General features: G+C 37.8%; 4 protein-coding genes across 7 annotated transcripts; 2 read left to right on the top strand and 2 right to left on the bottom strand.

Annotated features, from left to right (window-relative positions):
• The first annotated feature begins 76 nt into the window (after nt 1-76).
• On the top strand, nt 77-9510 carry LOC105691907 (arfGAP with SH3 domain, ANK repeat and PH domain-containing protein). Of its 4 annotated transcripts, XM_012410719.3 has the most exons (17): nt 77-756; nt 850-1530; nt 2439-2511; nt 2603-3003; nt 3067-3152; nt 3230-3386; nt 3454-3718; nt 3817-4044; nt 4118-4340; nt 4401-4581; nt 4653-4928; nt 5001-5120; nt 5188-5404; nt 5562-5882; nt 6078-6259; nt 6479-6565; nt 7120-9510. In XM_012410719.3, exons 2-17 carry the CDS (start codon nt 1405-1407, stop codon nt 7360-7362), a joined length of 3186 nt encoding a protein of 1061 aa, XP_012266142.1. In that variant the 5' UTR covers nt 77-756; nt 850-1404; the 3' UTR covers nt 7363-9510. The 4 variants fall into 4 exon arrangements, with proteins under 4 accessions (XP_012266142.1, XP_048507939.1, XP_048507938.1 ...); XM_048651982.1 differs by lacking the exon at nt 5562-5882; XM_048651981.1 differs by lacking the exon at nt 6479-6565.
• Nucleotides 9244-12844, bottom strand: LOC105691909 (cryptochrome-1). The gene is made up of 9 exons (XM_012410725.3): nt 12079-12844; nt 11762-12013; nt 11503-11687; nt 11196-11425; nt 10967-11134; nt 10691-10831; nt 10469-10620; nt 10184-10386; nt 9244-10086 (listed from the first exon to the last, which is right to left on the bottom strand). Exons 1-9 carry the CDS (start codon nt 12297-12299, stop codon nt 10046-10048), a joined length of 1593 nt encoding a protein of 530 aa, XP_012266148.2. The 5' UTR covers nt 12300-12844; the 3' UTR covers nt 9244-10045.
• Nucleotides 12845-12911: 67 nt separating this feature from the next.
• LOC105691970 (E3 ubiquitin-protein ligase RNF169-like) lies at nt 12912-17290 on the top strand. The gene is given in 5 exon segments (XM_012410824.3): nt 12912-14187; nt 14276-15052; nt 15125-15256; nt 15349-16315; nt 16317-17290. Coding segments are annotated over 5 exon segments (2313 nt in total). The 5' UTR covers nt 12912-13844; the 3' UTR covers nt 16411-17290.
• On the bottom strand, nt 17247-18256 carry LOC105691971. The gene is made up of 4 exons (XM_012410825.3): nt 18008-18256; nt 17754-17907; nt 17577-17648; nt 17247-17500 (listed from the first exon to the last, which is right to left on the bottom strand). The coding sequence occupies exons 1-4, from the start codon at nt 18073-18075 to the stop codon at nt 17384-17386; spliced, it is 411 nt and encodes a 136-aa protein (XP_012266248.2). The 5' UTR covers nt 18076-18256; the 3' UTR covers nt 17247-17383.
• Between the last annotated feature and the right edge of the window lie 138 nt (nt 18257-18394).

The raw sequence follows: 18394 nt of genomic DNA, 5'->3' as shown, positions 1-18394 counted from the left end.
CACTGTATTCTTAGAAACGCGAGAGCGCTGATCGTCACGATACGGAGCCCCGGAGCGCTCTGAGGTTTTATTATACCTAGGCAAAGTATTATACAGATGATGAGTATGGACGGAGGGAATTTCAACCTATATATATGTGCGTGAGAGCGCCGATATCAGCCTCCCGGGTCAAATCCCTCTTCCCTCTTTCACTACACCTCTCATCTCTCCATCTCTTTCTCCACTGGTGCTGATAATGTCACCAACGTTCATCTCGCAATTTTTTCCGAATCTTTCGATAAAAATGACATATAATTTTTTTTTCTATCGCTTTGAGTTATTACTTGCAACGACCCTTCCAAATACCTGCAATTAATATCTTCTATCATTCTGAAACAGATTCCAAATATTTTATTCATTTCAAATTCTTACAAAAATCATGCATTGTTGCACATTTTCAAATATTCCCGCGGTGCATATATTTCCCCATTGTTATCGACCTCTACCTGTTTCTTCTTCAATCGGTAAGCTCCGAAGTTTTGATCGCTGGCGGCAGATAGAGTCACCACTTTGAAAGCAAAATTCAAGCTTTCAGTCGCATGCGCACACTGTTAGAAGAAAATATCGCGAATTGGAAGAAGAACCGAGCGAGGTGAGAGAAAAGGAAGAGGAGAAAACGGCGCGTGAGGAACTCTGGGTAGTTTATTAGTAGTAATGGGTTTGCGGAGGATAGAACGTTGGATACAAGAGCAGCTGAAGCACCAGGAAGATCAGGAAGTAAGTAGAAGAAATAAAATAAGATTAACAAAAAGAACTATATGTAGGTCAAAACAATAACCATAGGCATCATCAATTCGTTTGTCGTTTTAGTATCGCTGTCACGGTTAGAAGATCCTGAGGGAAGAGTCCCCGGGGTGCGGCGATCAGAGAAAAATTATTAAAATTAGAAAATGCAGTTGGCGCGGATCTGACGAACAAAACCCGGTAGAGGAGTTACGATTTCGCTAAGAAAATAGGTCGTGGAAAACCGATATAATCGAGAGCTACAATGCAAGCTAAAAGTGAAGAACGAGAAGAAAATTTGGAAAACAGTTGAAATGAATCCTCACAACGGTTATCACTATCCTCTAAGATCATTGGTGAACGTTTTTTGGATCATCACCTGCTATGGGAGTGGACTCTGAATTTGACAAACTACAATATTTTCGATCGGTGGTTTTAAAACAGTGGCTTCAAAGCTATTGGTCAAATAAATCATTGGCATTGAAGTTGCAACGTTGGTGGTTGAAATTTAAATTCATATTCCATGGTCACAGTGCATAGAAAAGAGTGGAGAAATATATCTGGATTTAATTGTGATAAGTGAGCAACAGTTGAGTGATTTATTTATTTATTTATATCTACTAGCGCACAAACAGATTAAGCATGCCTGGGTTAATCGCTGTTGGGGAATTTGTCGAAGAAACAAGGGAGGATTACAACTCTCCGACTACCTCAACATTTGTATCTCGAATGCCACAATGCAGACAGACAATTACAGCATTGGAAGAGGTAAGTTTAGAGAAAAAGTTTTCTCCAATTATCTGATCGTGAAAGTTGAATAATCTTATCTATATGTTGGTTCTTGATGCTTTCACAATCATGTTGTCGTATCTGTTAGCAATTTATGTTTCTGAAGGCCGTCTAATTTTGATTACTTTGCTGATGACAATAATGACATTACTGAGAGTCCCTGATTACAATATTCTTTTGTTCATCGACACTGAGCTCGGTAGAAATAATTGTACAATTTGGCCTTGAATGTGGTTTGAAAACCACTAGCTTGGCACTGAATAATTTGCTGTGGTGCTATGAAAACTTCACGCAGTTTTTTGGAGCTCGAATCGACCAAAGAATTGACAAGAAAATATCACGATCTGCCCCCTGGTTTATCTAGTGCGGAAACGAGCTGCGACCTCATATCCGATTTCCTTCAGCTATCTCAATTCAGTTGGCTATAATTAGATCATACGGCATTCGATAATAAGTTACCAAGCATCAGTTGATAATGGATAAAAACCATTTTTTTGATTGTAACAGGTTTGTGAATCTCCCGAGGCTTGTCACATCAGGTGCCCCCTTATGCCGAGTACATTATTTCCAAACGTCATCCTGATTCATGTTTGTTTTTTTTGCGAATCCGTTCACATCATTCCGAACATAAATAATAATGGTCTTCTGCATGTGCATCGTTCTTTACAACCCCGCGTGCGTTACGCAAGGTCGGGGCGACGTCGACCGATCGATATATCCGTTTTGACCTACGGCTAAAATTGCGCGTCTTTTCACTCAGATTTTCATTATATTTTCACCCGAAATATTTACAAATAACTCTGATCGTGAATTTGCCCAGCCGTAATGTTTTGTTTTCAATATTCAGTAACAAAAATTAGAATATAATTGAAAAAATTTAATTCCAGACCCTGGACTTTGACAGGGATGGTCTGACGAAACTAAAAAAAGCCATCAAAGCGATCCACAATTCTGGCAATGGTGAGGCCTTTGAAAAACAAGATCTGATAATACATCGACCTAAGTTTTTGGATCTATTAAAAAATCCACCGATTGTTCCTAATGTTTTCAGCACACGTAGACAATGAAGTCTACTTGGGACGAGCTTTAGAGAAGCTTGGTGATGCTGCCTTGAAGGAACAGGAGCCAGACATCGGAGCTGCGTTCCTGAAATTTGCTGTAGTCACAAAAGAACTTAGCGCGTTGATGAAAACTCTGATGCAAAACATAAACAATATCGTCATGTTTCCATTGGATTCGGTGCTGAAGGGTGATTTGCGTGGCGTCAAAGGTGACTTGAAGCGACCTTTCGACAAGGCATGGAAGGATTATGAGGCAAAGTATGCAAAAATAGAAAAAGAAAAAAAGCAGCATGCAAAAGAGGCTGGACTTATTAGAACGGAAGTTACACCTGCGGAAGTTGCAGATGAAATGGAAAAAGAACGACGCATGTTTCAGCTGCAGATGTGTGAGGTGAGAATCCAGGAATAATTCATGCAAGACCGATTTGTTAATTGATATTTTTTGCTTTTTCAGTATCTCATCAAAGTTAATGAGATCAAAACTAAAAAGGGGATCGAACTTCTACAGCACTTGGTGGAGTATTATCACGCTCAAACTAAGTAAGCTTATTTAGTGATGCATTTTTATAATTGCGAGTTTGTTTCCTGATTTCTAAAAGTTTTGGGGGATTTTCCAGCTACTTTCAAGATGGCCTCAAAACTATAGAACATTTTGGTTCCTATGTTGCGGACCTAAGTATCAAACTGCAAAAAATACGACAAACACAGGATGAAGAACGGAGACGTCTCACGGAACTAAGAACTCTTCTGCGAAGCTCTGGCTGTGACAAAGAGGTGATATGTTTTTTCATTTATAATTTTTAACGCACTACAGTGAGAACTAACTAGATGATTCTTCCAGTCGAATGTCAACGCCAACATTGGCTACTCTTTGCACCAGCTGCAGGGGGATAAACAACATGGAGTAACAAGATCTGGTCATTTGTTAAAAAAAAGCGAAGGAAAAATGCGGCGAGTTTGGCAAAAGCGAAGATGTGCTGTACAGGCCGAAGGGTTTCTCGACATTTGCCACGCCGATGAAAACAAGCCGCCCACTAGGGTCAATCTTCTGACTTGCCAAATAAAACTTGTGCCTGATGATAAGAGGGGCTTCGATCTAATAAGTTGTAAGTTTTACTCATATTATTTTTTACCGCTACAATAAACTTCAGCGACTATTTTTTATTGTATGTTTGTTTGTTTCTATTTTTTCACTCATTTACAGACAATCGAACGTACCACTTCCAGGCGGAGGATGAAGCCGACCAACGTGCGTGGATGTCCGTCCTTGTTAACTGCAAAGAACGAGCACTTTTGAGAGCTTTCGATGCCAGCGGCAAGGCAGAGGCTGGTCAGGGAAATCCTAGCCTAGTAGAATTACAGCAGGCCGTTATACGATGTGTAACTAGATTACCTGGGAATGATCACTGCTGTGATTGTTCGTCACAAAATGGTCAGTGGATTGTAAATGGATTTTGATATGATACTGGTATTTATTTTTAAGTAATAACTGTATTTTTTTGAAGATGCCACATGGCTCTCGACTAACTTTGGGATAATCGTGTGCATTGAGTGCAGTGGGATTCACAGGGATTTGGGTGTGCATATATCTCGAATACAGTCGTTAACTCTGGACAACGTGGCAACTGCGCAGCTCCTCTTAGCCAGGCGAATGACTAACCAATCCTTCAATGAAGTCATGGAAGCCACATTACACCTGGATTTGAAACCAACGCCAACATCTTCAATGTAAGCAATCAAAACTAGCTAAACTCTATTTTCAGAATTTCAACAGTCTCCATCTTTTAGGGAAGAAAGATACGAATTCATCAGAGCGAAATACGTAGAAAAAAGATACGTCATGAGCACGTGCGCGGACGAAAGAGATTTGCTATCGGATTTAGAACATGCCGTCAATAACCGAGACCTTCAACAGTTGTTACAAGTATTTGCTGAGAATGTTGATCTCGCAGCGCCTCTGCCGACCTCGGTGAGTTTGGACGCATTCTCGCTTAATTTTTTTTATAGAGAACATTTAATTACCTGTGTCTTTCGTCAAAGGATATCGGAGAGACAGCCTTGCACCTCGCGATACTACGAGAGATGGGAAATAGTCTTCATCTCGTTGATTTTCTCGTCCAAAATATGCATGCTGGAAGTATTGATCGTACGACAACGGAGGGGGAATCGGCACTCCATTTATCTGCTAGGCACGATAGGGCTGAAGCTATGAAGCTTCTTCTCAGAGCTGGAGCAGACCCCACACTTAGAAATAAACAGGACAAAACACCACTCGATATAGCACAGGAGATGGGGCACCATACTTGCAAAGAACTGGTGAGTGATCCCTGAGTAATGGAGTAATCGATCTATTTCCACTTTATCAACTGTTTTTTGTATTTTTAACAGCTGAGCCATGCCCTTCAGAGGCAAAAGACTCTATTTGATAACGTAAACATAGACTGGAATTTATCTCACGACGAAGGTTCGACCGACTTCTCCGACGACGACACCATCATCGAAGATAGAGTGAGTTGAAGATATACGAATAATTGGCGTGAACATCTTTTGAATTTTCTGAATAATTTAAACATAGAATGGGTGTTCAACTCCTGAAAAGAAGTCTCGAAGCCGACCACCTTCCTATGCCGGAGGAGGAGGTGGAGGCGGAGGTCCTGGAGATTCACCACAAACCCTTCGAAGCCGTAGCAGCACCTGCGGGAGTCTGCAGAGCGGATCATCGCCAGGTTCTTCTAGTAGACAGCAAATGCCGCCCCCACCGCCTCCGCAGAATCGAAAGCCTGCAATCTCTGGTAACTAACGAATGTTCATATGAAAATTATACCTTGTCCCCCTCGTTCGACACCCGAAATTACACCTAGAAGCACATTTTGTTTTTTTCATTTTGCCTGTCTCCAAGTTTTCTGAAATACTTCGCAGTCATGTGTTTTTAAATTTTGTAATGCTCAGTACCGTCCCCTGCGATCGTACCGTCGGACGCTGGGGCTGTATCTGGTGCCAACATTCACGGGTCTTTGAAGAAACGCGTCGCGCCTCCCCCGCCTGCTACGTCTATAGGAGGAACTGGTGTAATTGTACCTTCGCACTACGGCACACTGCCCTCTTCTGCGAGTTCAACTTCCTCTCACAGCCGGACTACAAGCGAACCAATACTCGCAGGTCACGCGCTCCACACTCTACCGACCTCGTTGAATGCCCTCAATACCACCCAACACCATCTGCACCACAAGAGATCGCCAAGCGGCGATTCTTCTTCATCTGCCACCCACGGTGCGCGGATTTATCTGTTCATTTTACTTTACTCAGAACAAAATTAGGTCGCCATACCTGAAACTTACAAACACCACACACTCCTCACATTTATTTTAAGCGTATAAAAAACAAACAAAAAAAATAAAAACAAATACACTTGTTGCCAATTTGATATTTCTTCTAACACAGTTTTCTTCACATCGCCTGTCACAGGTATTGATAAACTCAACTGCGGCGGTTCTTCGACGCTTCAAAGACCTCGGAATCCACCACCCCCAGCACCAGGTTCTGCCGTGCCGCATACTTCTAGACTCAGTAACGGAAGAAGCAGCGAATCGCTCACCTCTATGTGCTCTGATCACGTTTCTGGTAACCCTGTACCTCCACCGAGAAAGGTATGTTGTAACGATACAAAAATAAATAGCTATTATAAGCGTTGAAAGATTTTCACTATGGTAGAATGTATGACAATGTTAAAAAAAATCTGTATTCACAATCGCGAACTATGAGATATTCCGTACGATACAATATTTTTTCCCCCATTCTCGTTTTACGTTTATCAAGGTTATTTTTCTTGCTGCTGTTGTTGTTGTTGATGATTGTTGATTATACAGCGAAGGGAGCGGCGTACTGGGCTAGAGAGATATGCAGAGGAGTCTACTTCGACTTTGATATCAAATGACACAAACAATCTGAATCCGGTAAAATTACGTAATTCACACAAAAAAAATCAAAGAAACTAGGGAAAAAATCAGATAAAGGCTGGACAAACGCTTGAGAGAAAATAATTCGTAACAATTTCAATAACAATAACAATAACAAGAATTAGGTTAATAATAAGATTCAAATTGTGCAGTTATCTTTGAGCAGCATGCATTGATTGACCATTTATTTGAAGGTCGAATTCCTGCGTGCTCTGAATGATTTATCTAACACACGTTTGTGTGCTTGACTGCGGATGTGTGAGATTGCCAAATCGAAATTATAATTATTTTGTTTTTTTTCTTTTTTCGTTTGTGCATAGATTCAATATCTATGGTTTGTGTAAAGCCATTTAGCATGTATACCGTATATATGCACGTAGTGAATTTTTGCATGTTTGAAAATAAAAACGTGCAGCAGAGAGAATGAAAATCAATAAACCGAATACTAAGTATACGAATCTAATAGTTAACCATAGAATTAGCCTGCTATTAAGATATGTGTGAATTAATGCTTCCTATTGGGACAGCCATATTTGTTTTATTCTTTGCAGCCAACATCTCCGACATCTGGATCTGCTGGAGTTGCTGTATCGATGGGAGGTCTCCGTCGGTGTCGTGCCCTCTACGATTGCGAGGCTGACAATGAGGATGAACTTTCGTTCAGAGAAGGCGAGGTTATTCTGGTCACAAACGAACACACAGATGATGACAACTGGATGGAAGGGGCTTTGGAACGGGAACCGGATAGACGAGGAATGTTCCCAATAAGCTTCGTTTATATGCTTCAAGAATAACATTCCACCAGCCTCGGCTCACTTGCCTCTATAATGGGTAACGATACCACTGTTCTGAGCCCTAATAGTAGCTCGAAGGGTTATTCGACGCTTGCTAATCCACCTGAGCCACAGAAAAGAGAGTTCCTTGGGGGCAATGGCGAACCTGCTGGTATGAAAAGGTCAAACATTCGCTAAAAAAAATACAAATAAAAATCGAAACTCGCAGATGTTACTTAAGTTTTATCTGATACGTTGGGTAATTTATATCATGCATTGATATGAATAATGTTGACGGGAAGTTTGATGCGCATGACACTAAAACGAAAAAGAAAAAAAAAACTAAGTATTCTACGTACCTATTATTATTTTAACGACTATTATCATTATTATTATTACTATTATTATTACTCCTAAATACTAAACGATTTGTATTGTATATCGGTCACATAAGAAAAAAAATAATAATAATTTCTTCGCGATAACGAATAATCTCTAATCTATTATATTATAATCTATTTAATATTATTTTTTATTGCCATACTAACTTTTAATTGTAGTAATCCGTAAAACGACTATACCTTAGAGTTACTATAACGATGATGAATAACGACTTCTATTTAAAAAAAAAAAAAAATTAATAAATAAATGTAATAATTTCAAAAGCAACGCCTAGAAAAAAGCCACGCGGGATAATGATTATGACATTTCAAATTTTTTGAGCTTGTATTTCGACGCTTTAAGACCAAAGAACAAAAACCGAGCCAATGCAGGGGCAGTTAGTTAGCATCGAGGGGTCTCATAACGTATTAATTTTAATAGTCATGCCTTTGGAACCAAGGTATTTAAAACTCTCGCGCCTCAAATAATTTGATGGTGGTTAAAGTTTTTCTAATCATCTCGTCAACCCTCGATTCTAATTAAAGCCAAAGGCTACGCACTGTACATATTATACCATAGATATTTATAAAACTCGCCGTTATCGAAGAGCACATTTATCATATTATTATTAACATTATTATTATAATTTTTTTTCTGTCTGAAAAAGAGAAGAAAAAAGAATAAGTTAATCTAGAGCTGTGAACTTAAAATCAGTCAAAAACCAAACAAACTCAAAATAAATCGCACGCGACTTCAAGAATGCTAATAAAATATCATCTCGTATTTTTCCGTTCTATAAAATACGATACTAATATCAACTATTACTGACATTTTTTAAAACTATTAGTTCGATTGATATTAAGGCAAACTAAATCTGAATTAAATAAATAGAAAATAAAAGACAAAACTGCAATGATGAAAGAAGATGAAGTAGAGGGAGGAAAAAAGAACAAGGAAAAAATTAAAAATGTAATAATTTTATCTATTGATGATTGTAATTTCATGTAAGTTGTGAACTTACCATAAATTTTGTGCAGTCTTCTTACAAATCGGTATATATTTTCCTTCTATAATAGAATCAGTATTTTAGGCGCAGACGCCTTCTGTAGATACCTATGTCAATGCTGCTGATATGAAAATACCTAGTACGTACATCGATGACGAAGGTGCCAACGATGATATCATTTCATCATTGCTTAAAAAAAAAAAAAAGAAATGAGTAGAACTATGTCAGTCAGTCGATAAATGAATGTTGTATTCTTTTTACTTTAAAAGCGTAACCTAAATACTGTCTAATGAAACTTAGATTCTAAGGGGTGATTAATTCAGATCGAGTTCGGTAGATCTGAACTTCGGTCTGCCACCCCATGCGATGTATAGGCTCTAACAATTAAGTAAATTATTATCTAGCTATTTAGGATATTATGTATGATAACCTATGATCAGGTGAGATGCGAGATAAACCGACTGACGGATGATATTAAACATTAGCGGAACTATTTGTTGTACAGAAAATTTGTGAATTGAACAAAAAAAAAAAAAACACGTAATCGTCTACTCTATTCAGTATTAGATCTCCGTAGGATCATACACCGGAGGTATTTTCCTGTTGGGTATTTTTATTTTGAATCATGCACAAAGTCTGACAAGACCTTGATCGGAATTGCAGAAATAATTTCACAAATAACAGTAAAAAGATAAAAATTATTCATTCGAAAATTGATAGTATCTGTATATATACATATACATACATACATATTAAAATAATAAAAATATGCATACAACAAATGGAAGTGAACTTCTTTTTCTCAAAAGTTATCTCGTAACTTGTAACCACTAACGAAGTTTATTTTCAATAAATATACACAATTAATATAATTTCGCTTAGAGAATAACGCCCGCAACTCCTCTTATTTTTTATATATACATTTTATTTTCAATAAACTATAGATATATTAATATTTTAAATACTCAAGTAAAATGTTGTTGTCATTGTAATGTTGACGATTATAAAATTCAGTCTCATTTTAGAAAACTCCGTAACCAGAGAACTTTGAAACACAAATTTGTTCTTTTCCGCTTACACTCAGTTCTCTATACTTACATTAACGCGGGCGAGCATTGTGTAATTATTTTGTGTGCACTTAGAATCCCCTACGGGACACTCCTGAATTAGGGAATGCACAAAGGTTTGATGCCTGTGACGAAGTCTACAAATATTTAACAACCTTTAGTAAACCCAGAGAGTTTTTCAAGAGCTTTTTAAAAAATCCAAACAAATTGTCGCTGACGATTCTGACAGAGATTATTGACAGCAGCTCTCCTAAGCCCCGATCGTGTTTTCCGTAGGACAGGTAGGGGGACCTGGAATAAAGGTGATTGAAATTTTGAAAGTCAATGACTTTCGTATATTTAATTGTCTATTTCTTTTTAATTCAATGAAATTAAGTGAACTACTCACCATTTCCTCTGTATTTGTTGAGCTTTTGGTAAACCTGTTTCATTCGTTCAATGTTAATTCTTGAACTTTTACCATGGTTTACCATAGGTAGCGAGTATTCTTTACCAATAATACATTTAGAGGCACGTTGAACACTCAATGGTGCATTCCAAGGCTCGTGTATATATCTCGTAGGAAAGTTTTTCAAAACTGGTAAATAACGTCTGTCAGAATGTTAATGAAATGTTCAGAAAATGTCCGTGGATTATTTTTTTTATTAAATAAAATATTATTTTTAGTACTCACCTTATGTAGTCGCCGTTGGGGTCAGCTTTTCTGCCGAAGCGCACTGGACAGTAGCAGTGAAAAAATTGTTGGAAAAATGAACTGCAAGATAGCCACATCCACATACCAGCATTCACCGACCAGTCAGCATCCAGAAGGAGCTCGTCAAATACCTTGAAGATTATGATACTTTAGCAGTGAGTTTGACAAGGAGTTTTCTAGAGAATTTTCACCAAATAATACCTTCATTCCTTCTTCCCAGGATATCCAGAGATCACCTCTGGTCAGAAAACAGGCAACAGCGTGCCTGGCAAGATGATGTATCCAACCTTCTTCTCGGAGCTGTGTCATTATTGCATCGATCCATGGGAATCCTGTCTGTCCCTGTTTATGCATAGGTATAAGAACCAGAATTTTTGTTCAAACATTTTCAACTCCTAATTTTTCTCACGCACTAGTGTTAATTTAATCGATTACCTAACGATCATCAATTGGTTAGAAATTAGTTTTTAAGCTCACGTTCGCCCATTTGGCAAGCGCCTCTACGTTCTTGTCCCACGGTATCTGTACACAAATTGGATTTCCCTGCATCCTGTCAAAACTTGGATTTCTCGTAGCAGCACAATAGAAAAATTCGCGCCACAATAACTGTCCGTGAAGAGAAAGTGGGGGAACGGCCTTTTTTATCTGCAAAAGAATCATTATGTTTAGAAGAAAAATCAATGATGATAAATTGAACTATCTTTACCTTTTTGTATAGGTTGGTAAGCTGATAGTAAAATAGCCTTGTACTGAGGCATCCAAACCGCAGATAAGGTGAAAGGCCTGTCTGACTTGCTAGAAGAGACTGTGGTGTCATTTTTGGTCGACCAAAGCTGGCTACCCAAGCTTTCCGTTCTAGGTGCCGTTCAAGTCTAACTAAAGCTTCACCTTCTCCTCCTATCCAAACGGGAGCCTTTAGATTCTTGGTGTCAAATCCTATGGTAAATTTGGTAAAATAATGTTAAGTTCCTGGGAATTAGCTGACAGTTTGAAAATTGATTTCAATTACTTGCCTAGTTCCTCTAAAGTCGGTACTCCATACACGTCGTCGTGGTCATCTTTTAAAGGTGTGTAAGCTCCGGCCGTGCAATCAGGACCCACGGTAGGCTCTGGAAGAAGTGGGGAATCCATGGCAGCAACGACGTTTTGAAACTGGTGGTAAGTCAGTGGTGCTTTTCCTCCATTTTTCTCGATTATTCTTTCAGAACACAGCGATTAGATGAAATCAGGAAGAAGAGAATGATAATGAAGTTTAATTAATCTCTGACTTACTTGTCTAGCTTGTAAAGGGTATGAGAAACCCTCTGAACAACTGATATTCCAAGTTCCTGGCATAAGGCTGAAATGTTGTGATCTCTAACACGACCAAAGGGTTCCGGATCCTCTTCAAATGTGAGATTAGTGGTGCCCCATTCTTTGAACAATTTTGGAAGAGCGTCTGCGGGTTGTCCTCGAATAACGAAAAGCCGGGAATTTAATTTTCTTAAGGATTGATCCAAATCTTCAAGGCACTGAAGAAGGAACCTAAAGAATTCAACATGACAAACCGTTAAAAAAACACTCTTTCCATTAGTCAATCGTTTTCTGACCTCCATTTATTTATCCCGACGTTTGTACTTCCGGCAAACCAGGGGTCTAGGATAAAGATGCATCGGAATGTGGTTGCCCCCAAAAGTCCTTCTCGCAGAGAAGGATTGTCGTGAAGTCTCAGGCCTTTCCGAAACCAGTGAACTGTATGTTTAGTACCATCGCCTCTTATGGGTTGTCTTCCACCGCAGTGAGTCCCAACTATTTTATCACTTCCTGTCATATTCAGGTATTTTTTTTATACGATTATTCAAATATATAAGTCACACTTTTAGAATTTTGTTGAGATTGTATTTCATTGACAGCTGTACAGCTGTTTTGAAATCGTTGAATTCATCAGGTTAATTTAAGTTTATAGTTAATTACGCAAACAGATCATAACAATGATCACTGAAACAATTATATTTATACAATTTGGGATTCAATTTTATACACCTATAGATATCTCGTAACTCTGTTTAATTTTTTTCTTCCCCACCCCCTACTGAACGTTCGGCCCTTTATCAATGTGCACCCTTTAACATACTGTGTTGCCAGGCCGAGTTTTGTACAGTATTTATCATAAAACGATCCCCGATTGAAAGAAGATTCAATATTTCTTTTGATGGTGCGTAGTTCAAATATTCAAATAAATCTTATCAATCACCACTGTATTGATACGAAAAAATTCACTGCAATTATTTGTTGAAATAGATTCGGTGATAATTCACACAATTTGAACAACGGATTCTTTGCGGAACTGATGGCTGGACATTGAGGTGGATAGCTTGAAAATTAGCTGAAATCTGAAAACTTGGGCATCCTGAGGGAGACGAGGGGACGAGAGTCAGTAAAAACCACGCCGACTGCAACGTGACCGAGGAATATGTTCGGCTTGTGATTCGCTGACGGAATCACGTGGGAATTCAGGCACGTTGTCCTCGCCGTGCTTTTACCTCGAAAGTGTGCATAACGTTAACACTTATCCATACAACCGGATTGTATTCGTTTCGCCTTTCTCTTATACAGTTTCCAGATTTAAAACCATGATGGTTATTATTCGATCATATATCTTAGGGTTTATTAACATGTCAGAGACAATTAATGTTCTCCGACACAATGCTGCTTTTGATAAAGGATATTCGATATTGATTAATTTTATATTGTTTACTTCCTGATTAGTTTTTGCCTGATAATATCCAATTCATTATCTTATTAAATTAATGATTCTGCTGTTATTATTGTTGGGTGTTAACTCTAGAGGTGGCTTATCAATAATTTTGCACTCTATGAAGCTTGTGGGGTCTGTACGTGAAATCCTTTGATCTACGAAGGTATTCTGAGTGTCAAATGCTTTCTCTACGCTTGAAATATAAAAATATAAGTAGGTAGATTAGTTGATGAAAGAATAATAATTAAGACTCGCAAATCACCTCCAGTCAAATACTTTATTTATTAATAGTTTTAATTTATTCAAAAGTTACCTAATGCAAATTACCTGTTCCTGACAGAAGGTCGATGCTTTGTAATTTTATGACAATTTTCTTCATTTTTATCTGAAAAATTTTTCAGTATTCCATGAGAAATTTGATGTTATTTTAGAACATAGAAAATAGAAAAGTTTTTGGATTTTGAAAATGATGGATTCAAAAAATGTTTTGAATCGCTGGAATGTGACAGGAACGCTGGAACGAGTTATTAAATTTCGTTTCCATCGTTTCATCATTTATCGTATCAAAATTCCGTACTTGGATAAATAAAACCCCATTAAAGAATCCGTGATGTAAAAATGGCGACGTATTTGAAAACAACGTCAAAATTGTTTGACCTACCATCCAGAGGTTCTGCGGAGTTGGATTTGAAGGATTTAATGTGCCCAGTTTGTAGGGGTGTTTTAATTGAGCCCGTCACCCTGCCATGTGCCCATAGTTTGTGTCTTAGGTGTTTGAATGGTACGATACAACACAACAGTTTGAGCTGTCCACTATGTAGAGTTAGAGTTGGTTCTTGGCTTCGTACTGCTACTAAATCTGATAGTCTGGTTAATGATGGACTGTGGAAGTTGATCAAAACAAGATTCGCCAGAGAAATTCAAGCCAAACACGACGGACAGGATACCGAGCTTGATGCTGGTAAGCGAACAGATGAACATAACCTACCTAAGTTGTATCTTGTTGAAAAGTTACGATGAATCTCAACGAGCATCCCATTCTATTCTAGGGTATGTAACGACGACTAACAAAATCCTCAGTGCAGCTGGCGAGATACGTCGAGAATACGAAGCCCAACTTCAGCTGGCAGAGGAAGAGCTCAGGTTGCGCAGAGAAACAGAAAGACTAGCCAGCGAGGCATTAATACGTAAAATCCAGGCTGAAGAACGTCAGCAAATAACTCAATTGGCCAAGGATCATGCAATGGCAAAATCTCTGGCAAAAAAACAAGTTGTAGACAAATTTAATACTAAGTCACAGGAAAGGCTCGTACCAGATGAAAGAACTGCAATCGAATCTACCTCAACGACTTCTGACGGAGTGAATTGGAATAAGTTCAAAGATGGTAATGAGTGGAATTCGAATATAGCTCTGATTTCTAAATTGAGAGCTGAGAGGTATGCCTCAGAGATGAAATCCGGCGGCAAAAACGCTTATATAGGAAGTTCGGAGAAGTTTTTCCCACATGGCGTTACCGATACACAGAATCAGGATTGTAGAAACCAACTTTCACAGCCGACCTCTAATATCAATTATCTGACTAAACCTAGCTGTTCGAATTCGAAAATTTATGGAACTCAAATCAAAGAGGAACTCAATGTACCCAGCGATGTTCTGAATCGGAAGAAAAAAAGCCTTGGAGTTGAGGTACGTCTCGCTGCAGTTGAAAATGACAGACGAATCGGAAGTGCTGAAAGCAGCGGCAGCCATGACAGTATCAACATTGAAATACACCACTTCAAACCTATAAAAGCAATGCCAAGAACTCCACTCAGGACTATGCCAGGTAATTTAATAATTTCTGATTGTAAAATTGAGGCAATTTTGGATTGAATTTCACATTACTTGGACTCTTCAGATGGCAGGCAAGTCGATCCCAAGCTCATTAGAGTGGTGGGGATAATGAAACGGGTCCAAAATGCTGTTCTCAAACCTCCAACATTCATGCAGTTGAAAAGATTATCTGGATGCTCCTATAGCGCATTTAAAGGTACATTTGAAGGAACTTCAATTTTAGTTCTATAGGACAGATGGTTTTGTACTTGATCAGTCAGCATTAACATTTTATTTCTGATGACCTAGGAAAATCCAAGAAGATTTCTAAGCAAGACATCCAGCGTGTCACAATGACAAACAACCCAAGGGAAGAGCAGGAAAGTAAAGTATCAACCTCGACATCAGCTTCAGCGTCTGCTTCTCAAATAAAATTGTCGGGCAAATCGCAAATCTTTGACACAGTGAGACGTCTAGATTTAACTTCAGAATCATCGTACGATGGTCATTTGAATCATACCAAAAATACGAACAGGATGATAAATGGTGCAAAGCTAAGCAAAAAATTGATTCTTGACGAAGAAATAGAAGTTGCTAGGCTAGGAAACGATAGCGCGAATGGCAATGGCAATAATTCCGTCAAGTTTAAATGCAGGAAGAATTCTCCAAATACTGATAAAGATGACATAGTTCAGGGAAAAGATTTTGCAGATGAATCAACGTGTCAAGAATCTGTGAAAGAAGAGGAACAGACATCAGATAGAGTTCCTGCAGTAGAAACAATTGCCGAAAGAATTAAAAAGCGAAAAATGATACGTAGTGGAAATGACTCTTTGGAAGAAGCTCCGTTGAAACAACGTATTGATAAAAATAGAGTGGCCCATAGTAGTAGGTTAAGTTCTAAGAAGAAAAAGGGAAAGCATCGTGTTACTGAAGAGCATATTAATGAAGAGGAAATCCTGAATTCTGATTCTGTAGAATCAAAATCTCAAGATAGTGAAATGAATATCGAACTTCGTGGAACAACAACAAGCAGAAGATTGACGAGAAATTCAGTTAAGGTTTGCGGTGAAATTGAGTCTGTAAAAACAATTCCTGAAATTAGTGAGAATTCAGTGGAAGATGAAGACGATCATGACTTGGGTGTTAGAGAGCAAGAAGCAATGGAGAGGTTGGTTTTACAGGAAAAAAAAGATTTCGAGCTCGCTCAAAGACTTCAGGAAAAATTTGACGAAATGGAGAGAATCTCTGGGCGTACAAGAGGTTCGAGACGAGGAGGAGCTGGAGGGGCTGGATGTACAAATTCAAAAGTTCACATTGAACAAGTTTTTACCAGCGATAGGAGGTCTGCCAAAACCAATGGTGGGGTGATCGGTGATCGTTTGACAGAACAATTACTTATTATTCAGGATAAAGAAAAAGCGGATGTCAAAAATAATAACAAAAACAATGAACGTCGCGTCACTCGGAGGCGGTGTGTCTAGTAAATAAAACTTAATCAAGGAAATTGAGCTATCGAATGAAAATCATATTCAGAGATGAACGTGTGTGTTGATATCGTAATAGCCTTTATTGCAGATGAAAAAACGAAAGCAACACGGCGAACCGGTGATGATTAAATAAACGGATAACGAATATATATAAAGATATTACTTCAGCTGTAAATAAATACTAAAAAGATATGCCTAGTAAACATTAAATAAATAGAAAAAGAAAATAGACGAAAGTAGTAGATCTTCTTTTAAAGAGAAATGAAATATTTTAAACGTACTCGAATAAAAAAACTTCATCAACGTCCTGTTTTAAAAACAACTGAAAACTAATTATATAATTAATATCATATTATGTATAGTTGACTATAGAAGTAAACGTATATTATATCATATTATAATCGACAGAGAGAATGAAATGAAGTAGAGCAAGAAATATATATGTATAAAACAAAGACGCATATAAATATATTATATTTGAGATGAAACGAACTAAAACTAGATGATGATAAAATATAAATTCAAAGTATAAAAAAACTATCGCAACATACCCATATACATATAAATATATATATATATATATATATATATCCATACATATATAAATATACATATATATGTATGCATACATATTTTTTGTTTGTTTATTCGAAACAAAAGGTTTAAAGAGGATACTAGTGGCAAAGCCTTTAGGTATACGTGTATGATAATTATATAAATGGTGAATCAATAAAGTTTATTTTTGTTTTAATACATCACTACAGGGATTGTGCTATTTTGATCAATTATTTTCCGTAGAATACGGTCGACTATCCATTTCTTGAATGCCCTCATTTCTGCTACTAGCGTTGAATTTAAGCACATTTTGTCTCTTTTCCTTCCATGTCACAGCAAATTGGCACTGGGCTTTTCAGACCTGTATATTTCCAAGTGGGTGAATCGTTTCCACAAGATTTTGTGAAGACTGCGACCTGAGGAGGTGAATAATGAAAAAATTTAGAGACTGGGTATCTTTTTTCGTTACATTAATGATTGCTTGTAACATACCTTCAGATTGTCGACCTGCTTATTCAACTTTTCACATATTATAGCGGGCGCCTTGTCCTGTGCGCCTTGAGCCTGAAAGAAAATTGATTTAAATCAGGTAGCGACTGATTGAGTATTGGAAATCTGTTTCGTTGTCTGATTGTGAATGGAAAAAAAATGAATTTAAAAATAATTTACCAAACCAATGCATAGGTTCTCACAAATCTCTGCACCATCTTTATTGCAAGTGACTTCGAACTGTAGTGATTGTACAATAATCGGGTCGGTTTGCTTCGAATCATCTTCACGAAATACAGCACAGCTGCAATTTCCTTGGTCGGGTTCAGCAGAACTGCGAAACGATTTGTTGTTTGAAATTTATCACAATTGTAATTATTTGTAATTGAATCCCCGCGATGGTAGATTGTTTTAAATTTGAAAGGATTATTCACCAATTCAAGAAAGATGTCTGCATACTGATAATGAAAGTAACAAAAATTGTGGTCAAAAGTTTTTCCATTTTTTTCTTCCTTGTAAAGTATTTGCGTTGATTCTTATAGAGTGATGTCCAATCGACTGAATGTCCCTACGTGAAATATGTCATCTTTTATAGTCGTGCGTGGATTTTGATTTCACGCTCTTAGTTTTCACTACATTGATATTTAAACAAAGGGGAGAATTTGATCTCATAACATTATCAAGCGTCAGACGATTTCCGCACGTAAAACGATATTGCCTCGATAACATGTGGATATGCAGCTCCAGAAGGAATTGAGTTGCAGGTTTCGTTTTCCTGCTCGTTGAAAAAGACACAAGGAAAGCGAAACCAATTGAAGTCC

This window comes from Athalia rosae, chromosome 3 (genome assembly GCF_917208135.1).
Source record: "Athalia rosae chromosome 3, iyAthRosa1.1, whole genome shotgun sequence".
Classification (NCBI taxonomy): domain Eukaryota; kingdom Metazoa; phylum Arthropoda; class Insecta; order Hymenoptera; family Athaliidae; genus Athalia; species Athalia rosae.
Note: the sequence above shows the minus strand (reverse complement) of the source record. Positions and strands in the feature narration are given on the sequence as shown.

Coding starts and splice junctions, on each gene's coding strand:
- LOC105691909 (XM_012410725.3), bottom strand. CDS start 12,299: ATGACAGGAAGTGATAAAATAGTTGGGACTCACTGCGGTGGAAGACAA. Junction 11,426..11,502: donor ACCGACTTTAGAGGAACTAG/GCAAGTAATTGA, acceptor AATTTACCATAG/GATTTGACACCAAGAATCTA. Junction 10,832..10,966: donor CGCTTGCCAAATGGGCGAAC/GTGAGCTTAAAA, acceptor ATGCATAAACAG/GGACAGACAGGATTCCCATG.
- LOC105691907 (XM_012410719.3), top strand. CDS start 1,405: ATGCCTGGGTTAATCGCTGTTGGGGAATTTGTCGAAGAAACAAGGGAG. Junction 5,405..5,561: donor TCGAAAGCCTGCAATCTCTG/GTAACTAACGAA, acceptor TGTAATGCTCAG/TACCGTCCCCTGCGATCGTA. Junction 5,883..6,077: donor TTCTTCATCTGCCACCCACG/GTGCGCGGATTT, acceptor CGCCTGTCACAG/GTATTGATAAACTCAACTGC.
- LOC105691971 (XM_012410825.3), bottom strand. CDS start 18,075: ATGGAAAAACTTTTGACCACAATTTTTGTTACTTTCATTATCAGTATG. Junction 17,908..18,007: donor CAGACATCTTTCTTGAATTG/GTGAATAATCCT, acceptor ATCGTTTCGCAG/TTCTGCTGAACCCGACCAAG. Junction 17,501..17,576: donor AGCAGGTCGACAATCTGAAG/GTATGTTACAAG, acceptor TCACCTCCTCAG/GTCGCAGTCTTCACAAAATC.